General features: G+C 40.1%; 1 protein-coding gene across 3 annotated transcripts in view; it reads left to right on the top strand.

Moving 5' to 3' along the window:
- Positions 1–7,532, top strand: part of GUCY1B1 (guanylate cyclase 1 soluble subunit beta 1) — a 62,897-nt gene extending 55,365 nt beyond the window's left edge. For all 3 annotated transcript variants that reach the window (XM_070769217.1, XM_070769219.1, XM_070769218.1), the window contains 5 exons: positions 844–1,081; positions 2,106–2,246; positions 4,125–4,279; positions 4,782–4,908; positions 6,321–7,532. In XM_070769217.1, the coding sequence (XP_070625318.1) occupies positions 844–1,081; positions 2,106–2,246; positions 4,125–4,279; positions 4,782–4,908; positions 6,321–6,344 (685 nt within the window). In that variant the 3' untranslated portion in view covers positions 6,345–7,532. The remainder of the gene's footprint in view (positions 1–843; positions 1,082–2,105; positions 2,247–4,124; positions 4,280–4,781; positions 4,909–6,320) is intronic.
- Positions 7,533–25,749: the final 18,217 nt, after the last annotated feature.

Below are 25,749 nucleotides of genomic sequence, written 5' to 3'. Positions count from 1 at the left end.
CACCTCCTGTGTGCTTGCTTCTCTCCTCCCCACGCCAGTGTCGTCTTGTGCCATTGGCCTGGTCTCAGGATTGTCAATGAAAATGAGATCTTTTCTTTCCTAGACCAGTTTCTTACCTGCTTTATCAGTTTCTTCCACAGAGAAGTGAGGCAGGAAGGAAAATCTGTTTTCTTTCTTCCTCCTGTCCTTCCTTTCTTTTATTGAAGTCTAGTTGATTTACAGTGTTATGTTAGTTTCAGGTCTACAACACAGTGATTCATTTACACATGTGTATTCTTTTTCAGATTCTTCATAGATTATTAAAAAATGTTGAGTATAGTTCCCTGTGCTGTACAGTAGGTCCTTGTTGGGGAAATCTGTTTCTTTTCATGTCAGGTGACAAATGTTGAGGCAGGCAGCTTGCCCCTGAGAGGTGAATGTGTCCCTGGGAGCCCATGGTGTTGCGAGAGTCAGACACGACTTAGCGACTCCACCACCACCACCACACCGCAGAGCTAAGTGCTGGGATGACTTCTTTCATTCCATGAATATCACAGTTGGAGCGCTGAAACCCAAGGCGCACAGAACAACTTCAGCTTCCTCGTGTCTGTCCTTTGTTTTGTCTAGTTGTTTTGTTCGGTGTATTTTGATATACTTTGAATTGGTTTGGATTGGGAGATGTTTGGATTGGTTTATAACAAACCAATTATTTATATTTTCTAGCCTTGACTTATAAATGTGGCTAATGATGAGTGTGCTAGCAGAGCCTTCACTGTGCACATGGCACCGAAGTCTCTAAAATGGGCAGTAGAAGCACTAAAGCAGCTCTCAGCATCTCTCATGATGGCTCTGTCCTGATCTCAGGTTGCTGTATTCTGTGCTTCCTCCATCTGTGGCCAACGAGCTGAGGCACAAGCGTCCGGTGCCCGCGAAGAGATATGACAACGTGACTATCCTCTTCAGTGGCATTGTGGGCTTCAATGCTTTCTGCAGCAAGCACGCGTCTGGGGAAGGGGCCATGAAGATTGTCAACCTCCTCAATGACCTCTACACTAGATTTGACACTCTGACGGACTCCCGGAAAAATCCATTTGTTTATAAGGCAAGTCCACGCCCTGTCCGAAAGCAGTGCCATTCATTACTCTGAATTTTCAGACCCTGTCTTCCAATGGTGTGGCAGTCACAGTCCCTGACTGTAGCCATGCAGCCTGGGTACAGTCAGCTCTCATGCATTCATTGTTTACCATTTTCTTAAATAATTACCTCTTGTTCTAAAATAGTCTCTTTCCTGTAACTCAAATGAATGGAGCAGATGCTTCCCTAGTTAAAATATTTAGCAACTTATTTGCACTTATGTGAATAAATCTGTACACGTGGTTTATCACACATAACATAAACGTAGCATTTGTTTCAGTGCCCTGCCAGAGATATTTTTACTGAAAGGTATAAATGTTTTGCACCGTAGAGAAGTCATGGAGCATAGGAGGGGTGCCAGGGACTCAGACCTGCTTTTAGATAACATCAACTGGAAATAAACAGTCATAAGGCATTTCTGCCCATGGTTTCAGTTAGAAAAAAATTATAACATTGAAAAAATGAAGTCCGTGGAATATTGCTTAGTAAAGGCAAGAATGTGAACTAAACCTTCCCCAGGCATCTGGAGTCATAGCAGTGCCACAGGGACTATTTATTTTTATGGCCATTTCCTGAGGAACAATGTAACACGGTGTGAGCACATCATAAAGATAAATGGTTAATGACCTGGATGAACCACTGAACTTAGGGAAGTGGTGCTTTGGCCCATCAAACCATCACTGTTTTGAGGGGGAATAGGGTCATAAATTATTCTTCTGGGTCCTAAGGATGTCTAAGGCGAGAAACTAGGACTTACTAGAAGAAAACTAATATTATGTTCTGTCCCTGCCTGTAATCAGACTTCAAGTGCCAGTTGTGTACATTTTAAATACTGACCAGTTTTCTTCTTGTTGGCATCGAATATATTAGAATTTTAAGAGAGTCGGGGGAGGAAAGTTGAAAGTTATTGATGGCAAATGGAAAAGCATGTTTTGTGTAAGGGTGGCACATGAATCAGTCATGCTTGTACTAACCGGTCTGCACCCTACCAGGTGGAGACTGTCGGGGACAAGTACATGACAGTGAGCGGGCTGCCGGAGCCATGCATCCACCACGCACGGTCCATCTGCCACCTGGCCTTGGATATGATGGAGATTGCTGGCCAGGTCCAAGTAGATGGTGAATCTGTTCAGGTTAGTAGGTAAAACACGTATTTTAATGGTCGTAATAGGCCTTTTGTACAACTGATTTATATTCTTGACCAGCTAGTCATTCATTATGCATAAGGAATTGCATCTTGACAACAAAGATTAAATATTTTTAATGTTTTTTAATTGAAGTATATTTTACAATGTTGTGTTAGTTTCTACTGTACAGCAATATGATTCAGTTATATACATATGTATGTGCGTTTTTTTTTCACATTCTTTTCCATTATGGTTTAATTCAGGATATTGAGTAGAGTTCTCTGTGCTATACAGTAGGTCCTTGTTGTGTATCTATTTTATATATAGTGGTGTGTATCTGCTAATCCCAAACTCCTATTTTATCCCTCCTCCACCCCCTTTCCTCTTTGGTAACCACGGGTCTGTTCTCTATGTCTATGAGTCTGTTTCTGTTTCGGGATAAGTTCATTTGTGTCAAATTTTAGATTCCACATATGAACGGTATCATATGATATTTGTCTTTGACTTCACTTCCTATGCTTGGTCCCTCCATGTTGCTGCAAATGGCATTATTTCATTCTTCTTATGGCTGAGTAAAATTGTATTGTATATATATACTACATCTTCCCTATCGATTCATCTCTCAGTGGACACTTAAGTTGCTTCTGTGTCCTGGTTGTCGTAAACAGTGCTTCTATGAACATTGAGGTGCATGTGTATTTTTTTTTTATTTTATTTTTAAACTTTACAATATTGTATTGGTTTTGCCAAATATTGAAATGAATCTGCCACAGGTATACATGTGTTCCCCATCCTGAACCCTCCTCCCTCCTCCCCGCCCATACCATCCCTCTGGGTCATCCTGGTGCACCAGCCCCAAGCATCCAGTATCGTTCATTGAACCTGGACTGGCGACTTGTTCCATATATGATATTATACGTATTTCAATGCCATTCTCCCAAATCATCCCACCCTCTCCCTCTCCCACAGAGTCCAAAAAACTGTTCTATACATCAGTGTCTCTTTTGCTGTCTCGTACACAGGGTTATTGTTACCATCTTTCTAAATTCCATATATATGTGTTAGTATACTGTATTGGTGCTTTTCTTTCTGGCTTACTTCACTCCATATAAAAGGCTCCAGTTTCATCCACCTCATTAGAACTAATTCAAATGTATTCTTTTTAATGGCTGAGTAATACTCCATTGTGTTATATGTATTTGAATTAAAGTTTTCTTTGGATGTGTGCCCCACAGAGGGATTGCTGGATCATATGGCAGATCTATTTTTAGTTTTTTAAGGAACCTCCATACTGTTCTCCACAGGGGCTGCACCAACTTATATTCCCAGCAACAGTGTAGGAGGGTTCCATTTTCTCCACACCCTCTCCAGCATTTGTTATTTGTAGACTTTTTAATGATGGCTGTTCTGACCAGTGTGAACTGATACTTCATTGTAGTTTTGATTTGCATTTCTCTAATAATTAGTGATGTTGAACATCATTTCATGTGCCTTTTGGCATCTGTGTAAACAAAGACTAATATTTTATTGAACCTATTATATTACATTCTTACATAGAAATGGGAAATCTGTCCATCTATTTGAAATTACCTTCTTTATTCCATGTGCTGAAAGTCATGAGGATGAGATTAAAACCCCCTGTCCCTTCTGGTTTATTTTTTAAAATCTCTTTCCTAAATCTAATGTAAGTGGCCAGATTCATACTTTTGAAAGCTCCAAAGAATGTTTCTCTCATGCCAGATTTTGTGAGGGTTTTTGTCTGTAATATGTTTGGAGTTCTAGAGAGTTCTTTTGATTTTTATATGATGACTCTGAATTCTTTAGTCTAGCGTGAGCAATAATTCCTATTATTGAATGTATTGAACCAGAGCTTTGATTCTGCAGATAACGATCGGGATCCACACAGGGGAGGTAGTGACCGGAGTCATAGGACAGAGGATGCCTCGCTACTGTCTTTTTGGAAACACTGTCAACCTCACAAGCCGAACAGAAACCACTGGAGAAAAAGGGAAAATAAATGTGTCTGAATATACATACAGGTTAGAGAACACATCTAGGTATCTACTGACTTGAAAAATGTCTCTTTGCAGCTGCTTTAATTCCCTGGGTGATTTTATTACCTTTTACAGTTATCAACTCTGCTTTTAGGATTACTATTATTTTTCAATTAAACAAAAACAAAACAAAAAACTGGTGTGTTGTTCTTTTTTTGGTCACACCATGGTATGTGGGATCTTAGTTTCCCAACCAGGGATCAAACCTGGGGTCCCAGCATTGGGAGTGTGGAGTCTTAACCACTGGACCACCAGGGAAGTCTTGGGATTATTTATTTTTTATTTGAGAAGATTGTGTCATTATTTCCATTTTAAATGATTCTACATACTCTTAGGGATTTCTGCTGTGGTATTTTTACTAAAGCCTTGGTACCTTTAAATAATTTACTGTGTGTCATTCCTGTCTCTTTTTATAACTTTGATGTATGTTACTTTCTCTGTGCGACCATACAGCAAGCTTCTCTGCCTGTTCCCTGTCCCCTTCTAGATGTCTCATGACACCAGAAAATTCAGACCCGCAATTCCATTTGGAGCACAGAGGCCCCGTGTCCATGAAGGGCAAAAAGGAGCCAATGCAAGTTTGGTTTCTATCCAGAAAAAATACAGGAACAGAGGTATGACTCATCAGAGTATAATTCCTTTTTAAAGACAGGGTATGAATATGGGGAGCTAAATCATAATCTCTGAAAATATGTTTCATTTGCAAAGAATTCTTGCTTACATGAACTTGTAAGTACAGCAGCGGAAACACTGACCCATTAGTGAGCTGGTTAGAACAATGCAGCTGCTAGGGGAGACCTGATGTCTGACAGTTTTGTCCTTTAATGAAATTAAAACCAAAAGCACTGGAGAGAGAGAAGCCCTGATTTTGGTTCTTCTGCCGTAATCTGGCTGGAGCCCCACAAGTGAGTGGGCGGTGAGGGGCGTCCCTGGCCCCCTCCCCAGTGCCCTGGGTTGCCATGTGGTCACTGCCAGGGCTGAGACAACATGACCATCTTCAAGGGTGGTTTCCTAACCACGATGCTCCAGATCCTTCTAAGGCCACACCATCACCTTGTGGAATGTTTGGGGATCTTTGGACATGCTAGTCCCTGGTGGGTCTTTCCTGGAGTTCAGTTCAGTTCAGTCGCTCAGTTGTGTCCGACTCGTCACGACCCCATGAATCACAGCACACTAGGCCTCCCTGTCCATCACCAACTCCCGGAGTTTACTCAAACTCATGTCCATTGCGTCGGTGATGCCATCCAGCCATCTCATCCTCTGTCGTCCCCTTCTCCTCCTGCCCCCAATCCCTCCCAGCATCAAGGTCTTTTCCAATGTGTCAACTCCGCATTAGGTGGCCAAAGTATTGGAGTTTCAGCTTCAGCATCAGCCCTTCCAACTAACACCCAGGACTGATCTCGAGAGAAGAGTGATTTATGCATGTCTAGAATCTAAATAATTCCTCAGGGAAGCTATAGGTTCATGCTCATGCTATGGCTATACTCCATCCAGAACCCATGTGCTGGGGGATAGCACTGGGGTTTGCTCGGGGGTCCTATGGCCCACCGTGGCTCACGACACCAAGGTCCCACCAGCCTTGCCCCTCTTTCAGTGGGCTGTGTCAGAAACAAGCCCGATGCTCTATTCCCTGTTGATGTACTGGTTCTGTAGAGGGGGAGAGACTCCTTGTATGTATTTTCCTGGATGTGTACATTCCCTAAAAATGCTTTTAGAATAGAAGTCGTAAAAGGAATGAAATGCCAAGTTGTAAAATATTTATCTTTATCTTCTTTTCACTGTTTTCACTTAAAATAATTTACTCTGGCACTAGCATGCTTCCAGATGTTCTGATAAATTAGTTTGCTTGAAGCTTTGTTCCTTTTATTTGGGTGGCTGTTTCAGCCAACCTGATGGTGGGAACGGCTTAAAAAAGTGGTAGGTATGAATGCAGAGCAAATTTTATTTAAAAAAAAAATATTTTGAGGAATCCTACAAGCTTTCTTATCACTGAAAACTAATCCCCTATTTACTTGACTTTTTAAAGGAAACGGAGCAGGATGAAAACTGAATCCTGGACTGTGGGGTTAAGATCGCAGGTTGAGGTCCAGTCTACCCCTAACAGATGCCATGCCCAGGACCAGTGATTCCCTCCGTCCTTTTCATGTTTCCCCAAGCCTTTCTCCTGTGTATCTCTTTCCTTATTCATTATTCAGCTTTAGCTCTGCTTTTGATTATTTTTGAGGTTTAGTATGTTATCTGAAGTTTGGCTTTGTGTGGCTGATGTGAGCTTCACATGTCTTCAGATCGACTACGCATCGCCTGGCATGGTGGTTTTCAAGTAGTGGGCACCCAATAAATATTTGGTGAATTTAATTAAATGAAACTGAACAGTATTCAGCCATGTGTATATATATATATCATGGTTTTCCACATCTGTTCAGTGTCTCTATATGTGTATATTTTAATGACTATAACATATAAAAAGGTTTTATTGTGTTGGTGCATATCATTATAGAAATCGTTTTCTAAAGGAGTGATTTCAGAATTTTAGGGGAAAAATGCCGTTTATTTTCAGACTCCATATATCATGCTAAGAAAACAGTGTCTATTTAGAATTATGTTAATTTCCCTTCAGAAATAGAGAATATACTTCTTTGCTATTAAACTATTAGGTTATTCATTCAGATCATGTGGCGATTACAGTTCCTCTAAAATGCTGTCCTTTGCACTGTATCCTTTGCATTATAAATCTCATTAACCTCATGCAGCTGTTGGTGAAGGCAGCACTGTTTCACAATGAGCTATTGCATTAGCTTGGAGTAAACGTTAGGGGCTCTAACTACATCCAAGGATGACGCGGCAAGCACAGCTGGGGTGTTTTGGTTGGTCAGAGCCCTTCTTGGCCCTTTCTTCCCAGAAAAGAGCTCCTTTGTCTTAGCTCACAAGAACTTGATTCTATCCAGGGTGCCATCTTGAGAAAAGTTACTTTAATTTCAACATAGAGTGCATTCCTGTTGGAATCATCACCTGTTGTTCTTCATTATCTCTGATAATTTATTAATATCTATCTTTATAAAATACAGGACCACTACTTTTGTGTAAAAATGTTTGTCTTTAAATATAGCATTTCCTATCAGCACGTTGATAACCTGTATAAATGTTCCATGTTCATGTGTAAGAGAACCTGTAATAAATTATTTTTTCCACTTGTCTCTAGACGGTTTTTGATTCAATAAAAATGATGTGAATGCTCTTATTGGTCTTTTGACTAGTGCCATTTCTGGAAATATGTCGTATCATTTTGCCTCTGATAGACTTTCATTTTGAATCCCTGCTTTAATGGTAAAGCTGAGTGGCTCCTATTCCTCAGGACTATTCCTATATGATATTTTTCTTTAGGATCAACACAGTGACAGCAGCAAGACCAGCACTAGGTGGTGGGGGAGTGGATACACAGATACATGGGAAGTGACATCAGCTCTTGAAGAGCCTCCCACATTTTGGGAGTGAAAGACATGTGTCTAAGTAACTAAACTATTTGATATTCATAGTGATTTTATTGTTCAGTAGCTCAGTCGTGTCCAACTCTTTGTGACCCCATGGACTGTGGCACACCAGGCTTCCCTGTCCTTCACCATCTTGCTCAAACTCATATCCATTGAGTCTATGATTCATATTGATAAAACGTGTTCAAGACACAGAAAGAATACTTAGAGAATGAGAACCAGGAGGGATCAGAAAGAGGAGGAGGGAACCAGCTGGATTTTGTGAAGGTTTGTCTAAAGCTGAATGAATTCATCCCTTCTCTGTGGTTTCCTTCTGTTCAGCCCTCTTGTGTACCACACACAAAAGAATAAAATATTATGTAAAGGTAGGAGATCCTCACTTTGAATTGAGGATATATGTCTACGTTTTTTGGATGGGGAGCTTACCAGGTGGCTCAATGGTAAAGAATTCGCCTGCCAATGCAGGAGATGAAGGAGACTTGGGTTCCATCTCTGGATCAGGAAGATTCCCCTGGAGGAGGAAATGGCAACCCACTGCAGTATTCTTGCCTGGAGAATTCCATGGACAGAGGAGCCTGGTGGGTTAATGTTCATTGGGTCACAAAGAGTTGGACACGACTGAGTGACTCACTCAGTCAGTCAGTTCAGTTGCTGAGTCATGTCCAACTCTTTGTGACGCCATGGACTAAGCGCACACAAATATATTTTGGAACCAATTCATTATTCCATTTTATTTGCATCCATGATTCACCAGATGATGTATTCTGTTTCTTTGTCACTGAAGGGTGTGACGTTGCGATTTGTAATAAAAATTCTATATGATTGGTCCTAGTCCCTATTCTCATTTCTGGCTCAGAGCTCCAAAAACCACAGGAAATTCCTAAGAGATGAAAAATGACAAAGGCGCCTATTGTTATGTTAATAAAGCGACTCTGGGACTTCAGTGGGGTGGGGGCTGAGGTGGTTGTTGCCAGGTGAGCTGACTAGGAATTCCACCCTGATCTCTATTTTCTGGGAGGGGAGACGGTTGTTGTCATATAGTCGCTAAGTCTTGTCCTACTCTTTTGCGACCCCATGGACTGTAGCCTGCCACGCTCCTCTGTCCATGTGAGGGGAGCAGTTTTGGAGTTTAAATCCTTGCTAGTTGGGCTGGTGGGCAAGGGGAATTTCTGGTGGGTGTAAAGCTCTGTGTCTTTTCCATCAGGCTGTTTCTGAATCACATCCTTTTCATGATAAATCGGTCATCTAGTTAGTAAAATGGTTCCCCGAGTTTGTTTCTCTCTAGCAGAATAATCAAACCCAAATAGGGAGTGTGGGAACCTTGGCCCTATAGCCAGTTGGTTAGAATTACAGGTGACAGGGTGACTTTACCTTGATCTCTTAAGTGGGGGATGTTCTTGCAGGACTGAGCCATTAACCTGGGGAATTGGATGTGATATTGGGTCGACGGTGTCAGAACTGAGTTGAAGTGTAGGACATCCAGCTGGATTCTGAGAATTGCTCTGTGGTGTGTGAAGAAAACACACCCCACATTATAAATGGGTGCAGATTGTTGAAGGGGAAAAAGGAACCAATTCTCTGCTCACCTCTAAGATTTCCCTTTGCAACCTTGCTAATGGCTCTCAGAACCGCTAGAGGGCAGCAGAGGATGCTGTTTAGAATATAAGGGCTGGATGGGGGAGTGAGGACACAGGGTCTCTCACAGGAAGTGCTACTCGCTCACCCTCTTGGCTCTGCACTGAAGGGCACTTCCTGTGTGCAACCTCGAATTTTTCCCTCCCACTGTCCCTTACCGACAGTCAAAAGTATATCATAAAAATAATTGTTTTTACCCCATTATGACCATTCGTGTAGCTTGAAATCTATTCACACATATCATGGTCAGAAATTTCACCCACAATTTTTATGCTAATTCTGTAGGAAGGTGTGAAAATTTGTTAAAACAAGCAATTTGTTCTAGAAACTATAATTTTGTACAGAATCATTTTAGGTGAGCTAAGTTGCATGTAGCTCGTGTTAAAATGATTGCTTCTTGCTACTTCTACCGTATTAGAGAGATGACATATAATAGGGTAGATTTTAAAAACCAAACCAAAACAAAAATCACTGTACAGAGAGTTGAGAGCCCATATCCAGTTACGGCAAGGCTAACCCTGTGATCTTGCCACATTCTCTAACTTCTTAAATCCCTGATCTGTGAAAAGAGCTGGTCACGATGATGTCTAAAGAAGATTTTTGCTCTGAAATTCCAACATTTCTTTGGTGAAAGTTCCAGAGCAGGGATGCTATGATTTTGGCCTGACCACTGGGGAATTCTCAGAAAAACAATCCAAATTCTTAACTGAACTCCTTTTAATCGTCAAGGAACAATGAGGAGATCAACTGGGGGGCTTTAAAGCAAATTTCTAAGAAATAAACAGCTCTCTGGAAAACACCTGTTGGAGACCTGACTCCAAGCTAAAATCACAATGACTAGGTTATATTAGTGTATTTGTATTAATGCATATGTTTCTATTATAAGCTAGCCCTATAATATTTGCCTAATCAGGTTCAAATTCTTTAATAAAGAGTTGGACTTTTGATTCTTTAAATATAAGGGGAGAAAATGTACCTCTATTTCATGCAGAAATCCTTTTGAATAGAAGATAACCTCTTAAAAATTAAAGACAAGAAGTGTCAATGAGTAGTATATATAAGAGGTTTTTATTATTACCAATAATATTTACTGCCCATTTTGTACTAATTTGCAAAACATTCCCCAGTAAAAAAGAAATCCATAGTCAAAAAAGCCTTCTTCAGTGACCAATGCAAAGAAATAGAGGAAAACAATAGAATGGGAAAGATTAGAGATCTCTTCAAGAAAATTAGAGATACCAAGGGAATATTTAATGCAGAGATAAAGGACAGAAATGGTATGGACCTAACAGAAGCAGAAAATATTGAGAAGAGGTGGCAAGAATACACAGAAGAACTATACAAAAAAGATTTTAATGACCCAGATAACCACAATGGCGTGATCACTCACCTAGAGCCAGACATCCTGGAGTGTGAAGTCAAGTGGGCCTAGAAAACATCACTACAGAGAAAGCTAGTGGAGGGGATGGAATCCCAGCTGAGCTAGTTAAAATCCTAAAAGATGATGCTGTTAAAATGCTGCACTCAATATGCCATGAAATTTGGAAAACTCATCAGTGGCCACAGAAATGGAAAAGGTCAGTTTTTATTCCAAACCCAAAGAAAGGAAATGCCAAAGAATGTTCAAACTACCAGATAATTCTACTCATCTCTTACACACTAGCAAGGTAATGCTCAAAATTCTCTAAGTGAGGCTTCAAAGATACATGAACCAAGAACTTCCATATTTTTCAAGCTGGATTTAGAAAAGTCAGAGTAATCAGAGATCAAATTGCCAAAATCTGTTGAGTCATAGAAAAAAACAAGAGAATTCCAGAAAAACATCTGCTTGATTGACTACTCTAAATCCTTTGACTGTGTGGATCACAACAAACCGTGGAAAATTCTGAAAGAGGTGGGAATACCAGACCACCTGACCTGCCTTCTGAGAATCTGTATGCAGGTAAAGAAGCAACAGTTAGAACTGGACATGGCACAATGGACTGGTTCCAAATTGGGAAGGGAGTATGTCAAGGTTGTATATTGTCACCTTGCTTATTTAACTTATATGCAGAGTACATCATAAGAAATGCCAGGCTGGATGTAGCACAAGCTGGAATCAAGACTGCTGGGAGAAATAACAATAACCTGAGATATGCAGATGACACCACCCTTGTGGGAGAAAGTGAAAAGGACTAAACTGCCTCGATGAAAGAGAAAGAGAAGAGTGAAAAAGCTGACTTAAAACTCATGTTCAAAGAACTAAGATCTTGGCATCAAGTCCCATCACTTTATGGCAAATGGATGGGGGAAACAATGGAAACAGTGACAGACTATTTTTTTGAGCTCCAAAATCACTGCAGATGGTGACTGCAGCCATGAAATTAAAAGATGCTTGCTCCTTGGAAGAAAAGTTATAACCAACCTAGACAGCATATTAAAAAGCAGAGACATTACTTTGCCAATAAAGGTCCATCTAGTCAAAGCTATGGTTTTTCCAGTAGTCATGTATGGATGTGAGAGTTGGACTCTAAAGAAAGCTGAATGCTGAAGAATTGATGCTTTTGAACTGTGATGTTGGAGAAGACTGTTGAGAGTCCCTTGGACTGCAAGAAGATCCAAGCAGGACTGATGCTAAAGCTGAAGCTCCAGTACTTTGGCCATCTGATGCAAAGAACTGACTTATTGGAAAACACCCTGGTGCTTGGAAAGATTGAAGGCAAGAAGATAAAGGAACAACAGAGGATGAGATGGTTGGATGGCATCACCAACTTGATGGACTTGAATTTGAGCAAGCTCTGGAAGTTGTTGATGGACAGGGAAGCCTGGTGTGCTGCAGTCCATGGAGTCACAAAGAGTCAGACATGATTGATTGACTGAACTGAACTGTGTTATACAGTAGGACCTCGCTTATTCATTCTATATATAATGGCTTGCATCTGCTAACTCCAAACTCTCAATCCATCCTTCCCCCATATCCCTCCCTTTTGGCAACCATCAGTCCGTTCTCTATGTCCTTGATTTTGTTTCTGTTTCATAGATAGATTCATTTGTATCATTTTTAAGATTCCACATAAAATGAGAAAAATTAGTTTTATCTGAGAGATTTTTAGGAAAATATTTAAGCAATAAGAAATTGGACCTTTTTGTAAGTTACTAACATTTAGTAACTTAATGTTTTGGGATGATAAAGGACCTTTCATTTTCACATGATCATTCTTTTGAAATTTTTGCATAAGAAGCAATTATGAGGCACAAAGCAGCACCTATTATCTTTTGACAAATCTAAGCCTCTTTATAAAGATTGAGTTCATCACTTGGGAACCACCCACACTCCATTTCTCCTGTTCATTTGTATTCCTGTTAAAGATTGTTCTTTCCCTGACGACCTCAAACTCCCCAAAACTGCTATTTTTGCAGTGACAAGAATATTACCTGAGTATTAACTAAAAATGAATCATGCAAAAGACAGCTAATAGATGTTTTGCACACGTATGTACATGAACAGTTTTTACTTTGCTTGTGCTCAGCAAATTGTCCCAGAACCATAGGGACTCTTCAGACTTTAGTGGGAGTAAATGTCTCTATCACACTGACACAAGCCCTTCTCTGGGATTTTTGTCAAAACGTTGCCCTTGGTGTATGAGTTTTTGAGGTTGAGAAACTCTTTAAATACAGCTCTTTGCATTTCCTAACATGTAAAGCCTTTTTAAAAGGAGTTCTTTTAAAAATAGTGTCAACACTATAATAAAAGTTACAAACTCATTTTTAAAATGGCATTTCTTGAAATGTTGTCCATATTATAACCACTAATTGAATTTAGAAGATAGGCACAAGCTGAGATGGGAGTGATCGTAACTCCTGCTGTCCTTGAAGCTCACAACAAAGCTTACACCACCAGGTGGCAATCGGGGCAATACTACAATCACTACAGAGCACCCTTGTCCCCAGCACTGTTTGGAACATTTTGCATGTGTTGAATCCTTGTAGCAACTCATTAAGTAAATATCCTTGTTATTGCCTCCATTTTATTTAGAAGGAAACAAGGGCACATAAAGTTTGAGTTCCTCACCTGAGGTCAGAAAATAGTGAGAGAAGAGCCAGTAATTACACACTCTAAGCAGACACAGAGCCTGAGCTTCCAACCAGTGTCCTCTGACATATTCCAGATTACAGGTGAGCAGAGAAGCCGGCAAGTGATGAGTTTTCAGAGTGTGTCTTAGAGTTAGATGATTACTGGTCAGGTAATGAAGTTCTAGTTGGACAGATGGACAAGAAGTGTGAGGTGTGACAGGTGATTTTGGCCCCAAATCTGATGATGAGCACTGCAGAACAGGATTTGGAGGCCTGTGGCACAGGCAAGGGACCAAATAGGTCTAGAGAAGGGGCACAAGGTAGCAATCACAGGATAGAATAAGAGAACCCATATGATGTGCACCAGGAGAAATGTCCTACTAGTGATGGGCCCCCTCTCTGCCTGAAAACCAGATTGCTCTGGAGCTTTCAGGTTGTGAGATTGACTAGTTCCAAGAGTGAGCTGTGGTGAGCTGTGGGAGTAGAGAAATGGCATCATTAGCTTCATGCTTCATGAAGGCACCTGCTCAGAGTGCAGAGTGCAGCCTTTCAGGGACACAGAGGAAGTCCTCCAGGTGATGGGCACGTTGGACTCCTGCACCTTTCTCCATCATTAGTGTTTTCTCATTATTGGTGGGGACTGCTACTAGGGAAACTTTTTTGCTTCTCATTTCTAAAGCTTTGAACAAGGTCTCTCAAAAAATATAGAAGACATTTTCCTGGTTTCCCATACTAAAGTTAGGTCTGTATTTCTCCTGTATACAGATACAATCCATTCCCATTCTTCTACTTGTTATAATGTTGGTGACTAAAAGCAAATACCTCCATGACACTGAAATGGAAAATCTAATCAATCTCCAAATAAAAGAGGACCTGACTTCTTCAGTGTTTCTTATGATGAATTTTATTTCAGCAATAACATAAATAATGATAATATCAGGTTGTAACCCAAAGGATTGAAAAAAATCTTTCTGAATTCATGCTGATTTAAATAAACGATTGAATAAATAAATGAGGGAGAGAGGACAGCTGTTTGTTATGAAGTAATTCCAACAGAAATAATTATGAATTAAGCAGATACTTGGGGATGAAAGTGAAAAATCTGGTGAGTCTTAGTAATAGATCTAAAATGAAATCAAATTAACTAGTAGGTACCCAAAGCTAAGCTATTCCATATTTTTGGCTAGGAATTTTGCTTCACTGTAAAAGTAGTTGGAGTACATAAAAATAACTCACTGTGTTATACTCTACTTAGCATAAAAGAAATTTCATTTTTCTCAAAATATGCTCAGGGAAATGCTATATATGTATTTATACTGTATTTCCCTTTTATTGTTATATATTGTTGTATCAAATATTACACAATGCTGTGTCTAACATACTGTATATTTGTTCGAGAGACTTCTCTAGCTTGTTGGCTAAAATTATCAGATGTTGAGTTCCTATGTTCTGTTTTCCATATTCTATATGCTTAACAGATACCCAAATTTGTCTTCTCACTAAGCCATTGTATAATAGAATTTCATATATTCTTTAACAAAATTTGAATATTGTATTGTTGTTTAGCTGCTAAGCATGTCTGATTCTTTTTGATTCCATGGACTGTAGCCTGCCAGGTTCCTCTGTCCATGGATTTCCCAGCAAGAATACAGGAGTCGGTTGCCATTTCTTTCTCCAGGGGATCTTCCTGATGTAGGGATCAAACCCAAGCCTCCTGCATCTCCTGCACTGGCAGGTGGATTCTTTACCACTTTAAAGAATTCTTACTGCTTCCACCAGGGAAGCCCCAAATATTATATACACTATTTAAATCTTTGAGAACTTTCCCTTATCTTTAAAAAATAGAGATATATCATCAATTCAATTTAACAAAATTTTAAATAAGTTTATTTCCATTTGTAGCCATTACAAACAAATAATGTCTTAGTGAGCCTCGTAACTTTTTGTGCTCATTTCTTATTATTTTCAGAGCATACAGTCAAGAAGAACAATTTCTTGATAATAAATAATGTTTTCTAATGTATTCAAAGTTACTCATCAGACAGAGAGTGCTTTCAGTCAGTCAGTTCAGTCACTCAGTTGTGTCCGACTCTTCGTGACCCCATGAATCGCAGCACACCAGGCCTCCCTGTCCATCACCAACTCCCGGAGTTCACTCAGACTCATGTCCATCGAGTCAGTGATGCCATCCAGCCATCGCATCCTCTGTCGTCCCCTTCTCCTCCCGCCCCCAATCCCTCCCTGCATCAGAGTCTTTTCCAATGAGTCAACTCTTCGCATGAGGTGGCCAAAGTATTGGAGTTTCAGCTTTAGCATCATTCCCTCCAAAGAAATCCCAGGGCTGATCTCCTTCAGAATGGACTGGTTGGTTCTCCTTGCAGTCCAAGGGACTCTCAAGAGTCTTCTCCAACACCACAGTTCAAAAGCATCAATTCTTCGGCGCTCAGCCTTCTTCACAGTCCAACTCTCACATCCATACATGACCACAGGAAAAACCATAGCCTTGACTAGACGGACCTTTGTTGGCAAAGTAATGTCTCTGCTTTTGAATATGCTATCTAGGTTGGTCATAACTTTCCTTCCAAGGAGTAAGCGTCTTTTAATTTCATGGCTGCAGTCACCATCTGCAGTGATTTTGGAGCCCCTAAAAATAAAGTCTGACACTGTTTCCACTGTTTCCCATCTATTTCCCATGAAGCGATGGGACCGGATGCCATGATCTTCATTTTCTGAATGTTGAGCTTTAAGCCCACTTTTTCACTCTCCTCTTTCACTTTCATCAAGAGGCTTTTTAGTTCCTCTTCACTTTCTGCCATAAGGGTGGTGTCATCTGCATATCTGAGGTTATTGATATTTCTCCCAGCAACTTTGATTCCAGCTTGTGCTTCCTCCAGCCCAGCATTTCTCATGATGTACTCTGCATATAAGTTAAATAAACAGGGTGATAATATACAGCCTTGACGTACTCCTTTTCCTATTTGGAACCAGTCTGTTGTTCCATGTCCAGTTCTAACTGTTGCTTCCTGACCTGCATACAAATTTCTCAAGAGGCAGGTCAGGTGGTCTGGTATTCCCATCTCTTTCAGAATTTTCCACAGTTTATTGTGATTAGGAGAGTGTTTATTTTCCTGTCCATGACAAAGTGCTGGACACTTTGACAAAGTGCTGTTAGTGTCTTTATGTTCATTAAATCTTATGGCCCTGAATTCTATCTCATTATTATGTAGTGTGTTTTAGTATATACATTATTTCCTGGCATTCTTATGTGTCTCTTCCTTGGGGAAGGGCATATTTGTATTCTTTGACCTGTTTATGGATAGGATGTTTGTTTTTATGGGTACTTTGGAGTACACTGTGCAACAGGGATATTAGGACTCTGTTAATTCCCACAGTACTTCCCTCTAATTTTCATTTCCTCATGTGATGTTGGTTTTGGTTCAGCATAGTATCCTGAGGTGGATTTCTCTTCTTTGTCCTCAGACATTATGACACAGCTGAACTTGTAGAGTCATAGATCTGTGTAGCAGAAGTATTTTATGTGCAGTTTTTGTCTCTGGAATGCACAGTTCACAGAGATTGCTTTCTTTCACAGTTGTCTAAATCATGCTTAGAAAACCACATATCCCCAGTGTGCATGCAACTGTGTGCCCTTTCCTTCTCTGAAAGTGAAAGTCACTCAGTCGTGTTCGACTCTCTGCAACCCCATTGAATTATCCAGGCCAGAACACTGGAGTGGGTAGCCTTTTCCTTCTCCAGGGGATCTTCCCAACCCAGGGATAGAACCTAGATCTTCCACATTGCAGGCAGATTCTTCACCAGCTGAGCTAGCAGGTAGGCTTAAGAATACTGGAGTGGGTATCCTATCCCTTCTGTAGTGGATCTTCCCAGCCCAGGAATCTGAACCAGGGTCTCCTGCATTGCAGGTGGATTCTTTGCCAGCTGAGCTACCAGGGAAACCCTTTCCTTCTCTAAATCGTATTTTAAAATGAGTGCTGTAGATATCTTTAAAAGAATCAAGCCTGAGATTAGAATTATGCGGTCCCTGTGTCATAGGGGTAGGTACCTCTTTTCCTTTCCCTTTTTACTCCCTTCTTTCTTTCTTTCTTTTTTCTTCCCTCACTCCATTCCCCCTTCCTTCTCTCTCTCTCCTTCTTCTCCCTCTCTCCCTCCCTCTCAAACCAAAAATAATATAAAGCATTTTTCTGTAAGAAAGCTCCCTTTGGCCTCAAGAGGATAAGGGGAATAGCTCCAAGGTGATAATGACTTGCTCTTAATAGAGACAAAAACTTTGCCAGCGCTTTAGAAAGATGAATTCATTTATTCAGAATATTTGATTAGTCACTGTAGAAGTCACATTTAATTGATGGTTTACTGTGATTTGGGGCTTTCCAGGTGGCTGAGTGATAAAGAATCTGCCTGCAATGCAGGAGATGTGGGTTCGATCTCTAGGTCAGGGAGAACCCTTGGAGAAGGAAATGGCAATGCACTCCAGTATGCTTGCATGGGAAATCCCCTGGACAGAGAAGCCTGGCAGGATACAGTCCATGGGACCACAAAAGAGTCAGACACAACTTAGCAACCAAACAACAGTGAAAACAAATACTGTGGTTTCTTCAGTTCAGTTTCACTTCAGTCTCTCGGTCATGTCTGACTCTTTGCGACCCCATGAATCGCAGCACACCAGGCCTCCCTGTCCATCACCAACTCCTGGAGTTCACTCAGACTCACGTCCATCGAGTCAGTGATGCCATCCAGCCATCTCATCCTCTGTCGTCCCCTTCTCCTCCTGCCCCCAATCCCTCCCTGCATCAGAGTCTTTTCCAATGAGTCAACTCTTTGCATGAGGTGGCCAAAGTAGTGGAGTTTCAGCTTTAGCATCATTCCTTCCAAAGAACACCCCGGACTGATCTCCTTTAGGATGGACTGGTTGGATCTCCTTGCAGTCCAAGGGACTCTCAAGAGTCTTCTCCAACACCACAGTACAAAAGCATCAATTCTTCGGTGCTCAGCCTTCTTCACAGTCCAACTCTCACATCCATACATGACCACAGGAAAACCATAGCCTTGACTAGACGGACCTTTGTTGGCAAAGTAATGTCTCTGCTTTTGAATATGCTGTCTAGGTTGGTCATAACTTTCCTTCCAAGGAGTAAGCATCTTTTAATTTCATGGCTGCAATCACCATCTGCAGTGATTTTGGAGCCCCCCCAAATAAAGTCTGACACTGTTTCCACTGTTTCCCCATCTATCCCATGAAGACCAGATGCCATGATCTTTGTTTTCTGAATGTTGAGCTTTAAGCCAACTTTTTTATTCTCCTCTTTCACTTTCATCAAGAGGCTTTTTAGTTCCTCTTCACTTTCTGCCATAAGGGTGGTGTCATCTGCATATCTGATGTTATTGATATTTCTCCCAGCAATCTTGATTCCAGCTTGTGCTTCTTCCAGTCCAGCGTTTCTCATGATGTATTCTGCATATACATTAAATAAGCATGGTGACAATGTACAGGCTTGACGTACTCCTTTTCCTATTTGGAACCAGTCTGTTGTTCCATGTCCAGTTCTAACTGTTGCTTCCTGACCTGCATATAGGTTTCTCAGGAGGCAGGTCAGGTGGTCTGGTATTCCCATCTCTTTCAGAATTTTCCAGAGTTTATTGTGATCCACACAGTCAAAGGCTTTGGCATAGTCAATAAAGCAGAAATAGATGTTTTTCTGGAACTCTCTTGCTAGTTTATGTATAGCAGTGTGCATATGTCAGTCCCAGTCTCCCAGTTTACCCCTCTCTTTTCACCTTTGGTAACCATAATTTTGCTTTCTACATCTGTGACTCTATTTCTGTTTTATGGATAAGTTCATTTGTACCATATTTTTAGATTCCATATATAAGGGATGTCATGTGATGTTTGTCTTTTTCTGTCTGACTTACTTCATTACGACAATCTCTAGGTCCATCTCTAATAGGATTTGTAGATTTAAGTCCCTTTTTATATGACTTGTATTCCTGCTATTCCTCATACTTTGTTCTGATTTTGAAAATAGACATTCCAATGAGTTCATTTTTATTCTTGCTAAGGCTCACATTATAATTTGATGATAAATACAGCATAAATGGAACTCTGAATTCTCTTGCTGCTGCTGCCTGTGTGAATTGTTACAGCAACATCAGACAGAAATTTGACAGGAGACATTCAAGGTGGAGACGTATGTTTCAGAAAATCCCAGAAATTTCACTTCTAGTATCATAACCTAGATATATGTATATGTACAAATGATCACTTTGCTGTGCAACCAAAACTAACACAACATTGTAAATCAGCTATAAAATAAAAAAAAAAATTAAATTTAAAAATAACCAAAAGGGATGTACAGAGATTCATTGCAATATCTTTGCTATAGGTAAAATACTGAAGTTATGTGAACATGAGTTAGTTGGGGGAAAATAAATAAATTATGATATATTTATTGGTAATTTTGTGCAGTAAATAAACTAGATCTTCATATGTTGACATGGACACATAGTAAACGTGTAAAATAAGAAAGCAGGCTTTAACATGATTCAATACATGTAAAACCTGAAGAGAATAAGGCAAAATGTGATATTAAGCAAATTTGTTATTAGTTAAATAAAAATGGCTGTTTATCTTATTTTCATAAATTTTTCAGTTTTTTATTATATTTAATAATCACTAAAGTGTCACTTGCATATAAATTGCTTTCTATGTTAATTTCTATATATTCAATGATCTTATTTAACTACTGATTTATTATACATTAAAGTAATTTTAAAATGTGTGCTGATTACGTGTCTTACCATATTTAGACAAACAGGAATGAAGTAGAGATTGAAGAGTCTGGGAGAAGCTAAATAGAGAAGGTGTAACACTGAAGAGTGGGAAAGATTGCAGAATTCCCATGAAAAAAGAATATTGCTGTAAAAGAGGAGAGAATGAGGAGAGTTATTGAGGAACAAATCACCATGGAAACTTTATGTGACAAAGAAAGAGCTGTCCTTGATTAAAAGGACCAGAAAGAATTAAAAAAGAAATATGCTATATGCTGACTATGTAAGATGGACATCTTGCAAAGGATGATGGGAAGTTGCAAACAGTAAAACCATTTGAGGTGAGAGGAGGGGTCAGACTATGACATGTTGTCATATAGTAAATTGTTGAGAGGAGGTATGGAATTCCAGAAGAGTATTTGATTGTCTGGGTTTGGCACTAAAGGCTTCAGTTACGACAGAGACATGAGAGAAAATGAGAAAGGAGACGAAATGTCCAAGGAGAACAAACAGGATGTTGTGATTAGAGGTGGAACACACACTCAGCGGAAACTGAGCATTGTCGGAAATTCAGACACAGCAAAATCAAAACCTCCAGTCAATAAACAGTACTTAGTAACAGTTTAGTGGGCAAAGAACAGCTCGAGAACCGGGAGCTTTACAAGAAATAACCTGGAGCTTTACAAGAAATAACCTGGTTTCATTTTCACTTGTGAGATGAGCTACATTCCATTTTGCTTAAGTGGCTTTAACAGTTTTGTCTGCTCTGGGAATTCTCAAATTTGTATAGAATTTTTTTTAAGGTTTTAAAAAATGTAGATCTTTTTTTTTTCCATTTTTCTTTTTTTAATTTTTTTATTATTTTATTTTATTTTTTAAGTTTACAATATTGTATTGGTTTTGCCATATATCAACATGAATCCACCACAGGTATACATGGGTTCCCCATCCTGAACCCTCATCCCTCCTCCCTCCCCCTACCATCCCTCTGGGTCATTTTCTTAAAGTCTTTATTGAATTTGTTGCAATATTGCTTCTGTTTTATGTTTTAGTTTTTTGGCTGTGAGGCATGTGGGATCTTAGGTCTCTGACCAAGGAGCCAATCCCCACCCCTTCATTGGAAGATGAAGTATTAACCACTGGACCACCAGGGAAATCCCCATTTTGTATTGAATTTTTAACAGTGGTCATGCTCACAGCATTAAAGAGTCTTCATGATAGCCAGGAATTGTTACCAATGTTCCCCAGACACTCTGCTCTCAGGACATGTGCTGTCACGTAAGGCAGTGGTGGCCTCCAGTTCTGGGGCTTCTCCAGCTTTTATTCCTTGCTGATCATGGGAGTTCTCAGGGTTTGTGACCAGCTCTTAGCTCCAGGGCAGCTCAATAAACACCCCCAACAATGCAGGTGCATGTGTTTCCCATGACCCACAGTGCTTGGCCTAATTTTCAGTTATCTTGGTATTTTGCTGGAAGTTTTAAATTTTGTTTTAGGTTCAAAGGATTCATTAACAAAAGAAACCACTCATATATACAAATAAGTATATATAAGTGTATATACATATATACAAATAAGTAATTTCAATATTTAATAGAGAATTACCTAACTTGTTTTCAATATACAATCATTAAAAGAAAAGAGAAACAGAAACAGTAGAAGGGAATAACAGCACAAACATCACCTAATTGGGGTCAGCTAACATCCAGATTTAAACAGCGCTGGGACTTCCCGGCATAACAGCAATCTGGAGTCCCCATTGAGAAAAGGTCCCAGGGAGAGCATCCACCTCACTGGTGGGACTTCAAAATTGTAATTTGGGGGGTTCCCACTTAGAATCCCAGGCCACAAATGGATATCATCATCAGTTTGCAAGCAAATTGCAGCTCTGATTTCACATTAATATTTTTTACAATGCTGTTTCTTTTATCTTACTTGTCGTAGGATTTTGTTAAGACCCAAGCTTGGTTGTCCAGGCCTCCTCCAGAGGCTCAAGAATTCCAAGACCCACTCCCTATCTTATCTATATTGTCATTCATCTTACTGGTAATGATTGGTGTACTCGCTATCAGGCACACAGTCAGGACAGTGTCCAGGCAGGTCAGAAAAAAGGTCAAAGGCCTGCTCTGCTTTCTTGGCTCTGCAGCCTGAACAAGGCTGCTTCCATTTAATGTCCATAACACTTGGCTCTGAGCCAAGTTGACTCCCATAAATCCCTTGAATTTTCAAGGTAATTAATCCTTGAGGCTGGGGGAGAGGCCACAGAACCAATCCTTTATTCTCACTTCCATCTCATTGCTACGCATCCCCCAGGCATTGCTTGTCATTCTTGCTATAGTAATTTCTATAATAGTCAACCCATAGAAGCAGACTAACTAAAACACTGATGACTGTCAGGACCTGCAGCTTCCAGTGAAGTGTAGCGATTCGCTTTCAAAACATGCTGATGATGACCACAGGTCTCACAATTTTTTTATATTCCTTAACCACTTGGATTATTCATTTCCTTCCTTAATCCATTATTTTTTGCACCTTCCAATAGCTTTTATAGAGGAATTCAACTGCATATGGTTACTCTCCCAAACTTAAATTTACTTCTTTCTCTGGCCAATTAATCTCATGAGCTCTGACATTGGTGGGGAGTTTTAGGTTAATTCCTGAAAACTTACCTTTATCCTGAGATTATAGTTTACTTAAGTTTCATTTATTTTAAGGTTTACAAGTAGATCATAAATCTTTTATTATGACATATAGCTGCTGTGGAGAGCTTCAAATATACTTTATATAACACATCTCAGTTAACAGAAGGGCTTCCAGGGTGGCTTAGCAGGTAAAGAATCTGCCTGCCACTTCAGGAGACTCTGGTTTGATCCCTGGGTCTGGAAGATCCCCTGAAGAAGGCAATGGAGACTCACTCCAGTATCCTTGCCAGGGAAATCCCATGGGCAGAGGAGGCTTGTCTATGGATTCCAAGTGGTGTCCACGGTGTCCAAGAGTCAGACACCACTTAGTGACTAAATTACAACTCAGTTAATATTACAATGTTATGTCTCAAACTTTCCCACAAAGATCTCTTTTTATACAAAATGCACTTCCAATGAACAAAGGAGTTACTGGAGGCCAGTGGTCACTAAATTTCAGGTCCATCTGGACTGGGGGATCATTCCATACTTTAATCTTTAAGAAACAGATTTTCAGTGACACAGGATTCCAGGTATCATTTTGACACACTGACATTCTGCCTTCTGACTCATTCCATGTACTGTGGGGAAAGTTCTTTGGTAATTCAGAGTGCTCTGGCCAGAAAATTATTGTCACACTGTAGTCTGTGTATAGTCATGCTACAAATGCATCCCTCTATTCAGAGTCTCCATCATCCCTCACCACTGCACTTTGAAAAAATAATTAATACACTTTATTTTTTTGAGCAGTTTTAGGTTGACAGAAAAATTGAGTGGAAAGTAGGGAATTCACATACACCCATTACTCCACCACCTCTGGTTTACTCTATTATTGATGTTTTGCATTAATATGTACATATGTTACATATGATATCCCTATGTTGGTATATTATTATTAATGCACATCCATAGTTTACTTGAGAGATCACTCTTTTATTTTTTTAACATTCTGTAAATTTTGACAAATGTCTAATGTGTCCACCACTACAGTATCATGCAGAATATTTTCACTGCCCTAAAAATCTTCTGGGTGTTACTTCCTTTCCTTCCCTGAGTCCTGTAAACCACTGATTTTTCTTCTTACATTTTTGTCTTTTTCCAGAATGCCATATAGTTGGAACCATACAATATGTTGTCTTTTCAGATTTGTTTCTTTCACTTAGCAATGTGCGTTTAAGGATCTGCTATGTCTTTTTTATGGCTTGGTGGCTTATTTCTTTTTACACTGTTGCACTTTTAACACAATAGGTTTTATTGTAATCAAGACATTAATGAAAGATATAAGCCCTTTCCCAGCATGGTTGGCAAGTACAATGCTCCACTGGTTTAGAGATATGAATAGTGTATCATGTCTACACATAATCCTCTCAGGCATCCTCCAGTAATGCCAGGACCACTTGGCTCAACACACCAAGTCCTATTTCCCACGTACCTACTCTCTTAGGATGTTGAGATCAACATTATCTAAGCCAGTGGTAACACTTCTACTTGTTATATTTTATGCATGTACATGAATAGTAGCCCCCAGAGACTGTGAGTTTAAACATTCAGCTTCTATGTGCAATTATTTCTGAAGATTCTTTGGATGACTCATCGGTGACTTACGGCTGTGTAAAAGCATCTGCGTGATAAGCATGACTTGAAAAATAAAACCCGGTGATGATTTCAACCTGCTCTTCGTTCAGGCAGGTCATCAAGGAGTGCTGATGATACCTCTTCTGCTATGAACTCAAGTAGTTTTTTGGGTTAACTTTATAAATAGGCTTAAGGTCACTTTTCCATCTTAGAGGAAAAACAAATCCAGGGGTCTTTTCCGCATGGATCATGAACTACTGCTGCTCCTGAGAGAATTAAAAACATTAATTCTTTCATTCAAGCCCTCTCTCAGGGAAAGTATGACACCATCCTTCCTGATGTTATTTGTATTCACAAGCTCCTTTCCCATCTCCCCAGTCCCTCTTCCGTTGTTGACATGTCTTAACTCAGACTTGGTTTTTCAGGCAAGTAGCAGAAATCTCCTTTCTGGAATGTTCCCTTTGTCCAGTCCTAAGGAGCACCTTCCAAAGGCAAAGGCTCTGGGACCGCTGTGGCCAGGAGCAGGGGGCCAGCACTCTGGTCAGTCCTAGGCGAGCCACACAGTGTGCGTTTCTCTGTTCTCCTAGGGATATTTATACTTTCAGAGGAATTGACATTGTGGTGTCAGTTGTTTGCACAGTGATGCTCCCCTCCTTCAGGACACACGAGTGCAACCCTTGATGCGCAGTGACTAGATCCAGGAAAATAAGGAAAGTATTTTGAGATGAGAAGTCAGTGTGTGATCGTAGCATCTTCAGCCTTCATTCTCATCCCTGAACTCTTTGGAAAGAAACCTTCTCAGAGATGCTTCTCCTCCACTGTCCCTCATAGTGTCAGCTCAGTTCTTCAAGACTATATCACAGTCTCTGCATCTTTGAGTAAAAGTGTTTTAAGTCCAGTTTGAAGGTGGTAGGAAATATCCTAAGACCAGACAGCATTAAGCTTCTCACTGTTTTGGTGCACTGACAGCAGTGATGTGTCACTTTGGTCCATGAAATGTAGTGGGTAGAATCAAACAGAAGCACAACCTGTTGCATCAAACCCTTAATGATGAGACTGGTTCCAGTCAAAGGGTAATACAGCCCACGGTAGAAATCATGCCTATTCCTGTCAGAACCACTTTGAAGCCACCAGGGTTACTGGTAAGGATTTTAACAATCTACCTGCTAGTGTTTGTCCTTAAGCATCTTACCCAAAGCCTTTGAAAGCAGTTCCTTTCCTCTCAGTCTTCTGGACTGTGCCT

Source organism: Bos indicus, chromosome 17 (genome assembly GCF_029378745.1).
Source record: "Bos indicus isolate NIAB-ARS_2022 breed Sahiwal x Tharparkar chromosome 17, NIAB-ARS_B.indTharparkar_mat_pri_1.0, whole genome shotgun sequence".
Classification (NCBI taxonomy): Eukaryota; Metazoa; Chordata; class Mammalia; order Artiodactyla; family Bovidae; genus Bos; species Bos indicus.
The sequence above is the reverse complement of the archived record's forward strand: the minus strand, read 5'-3'. Positions and strand labels throughout refer to the sequence as shown.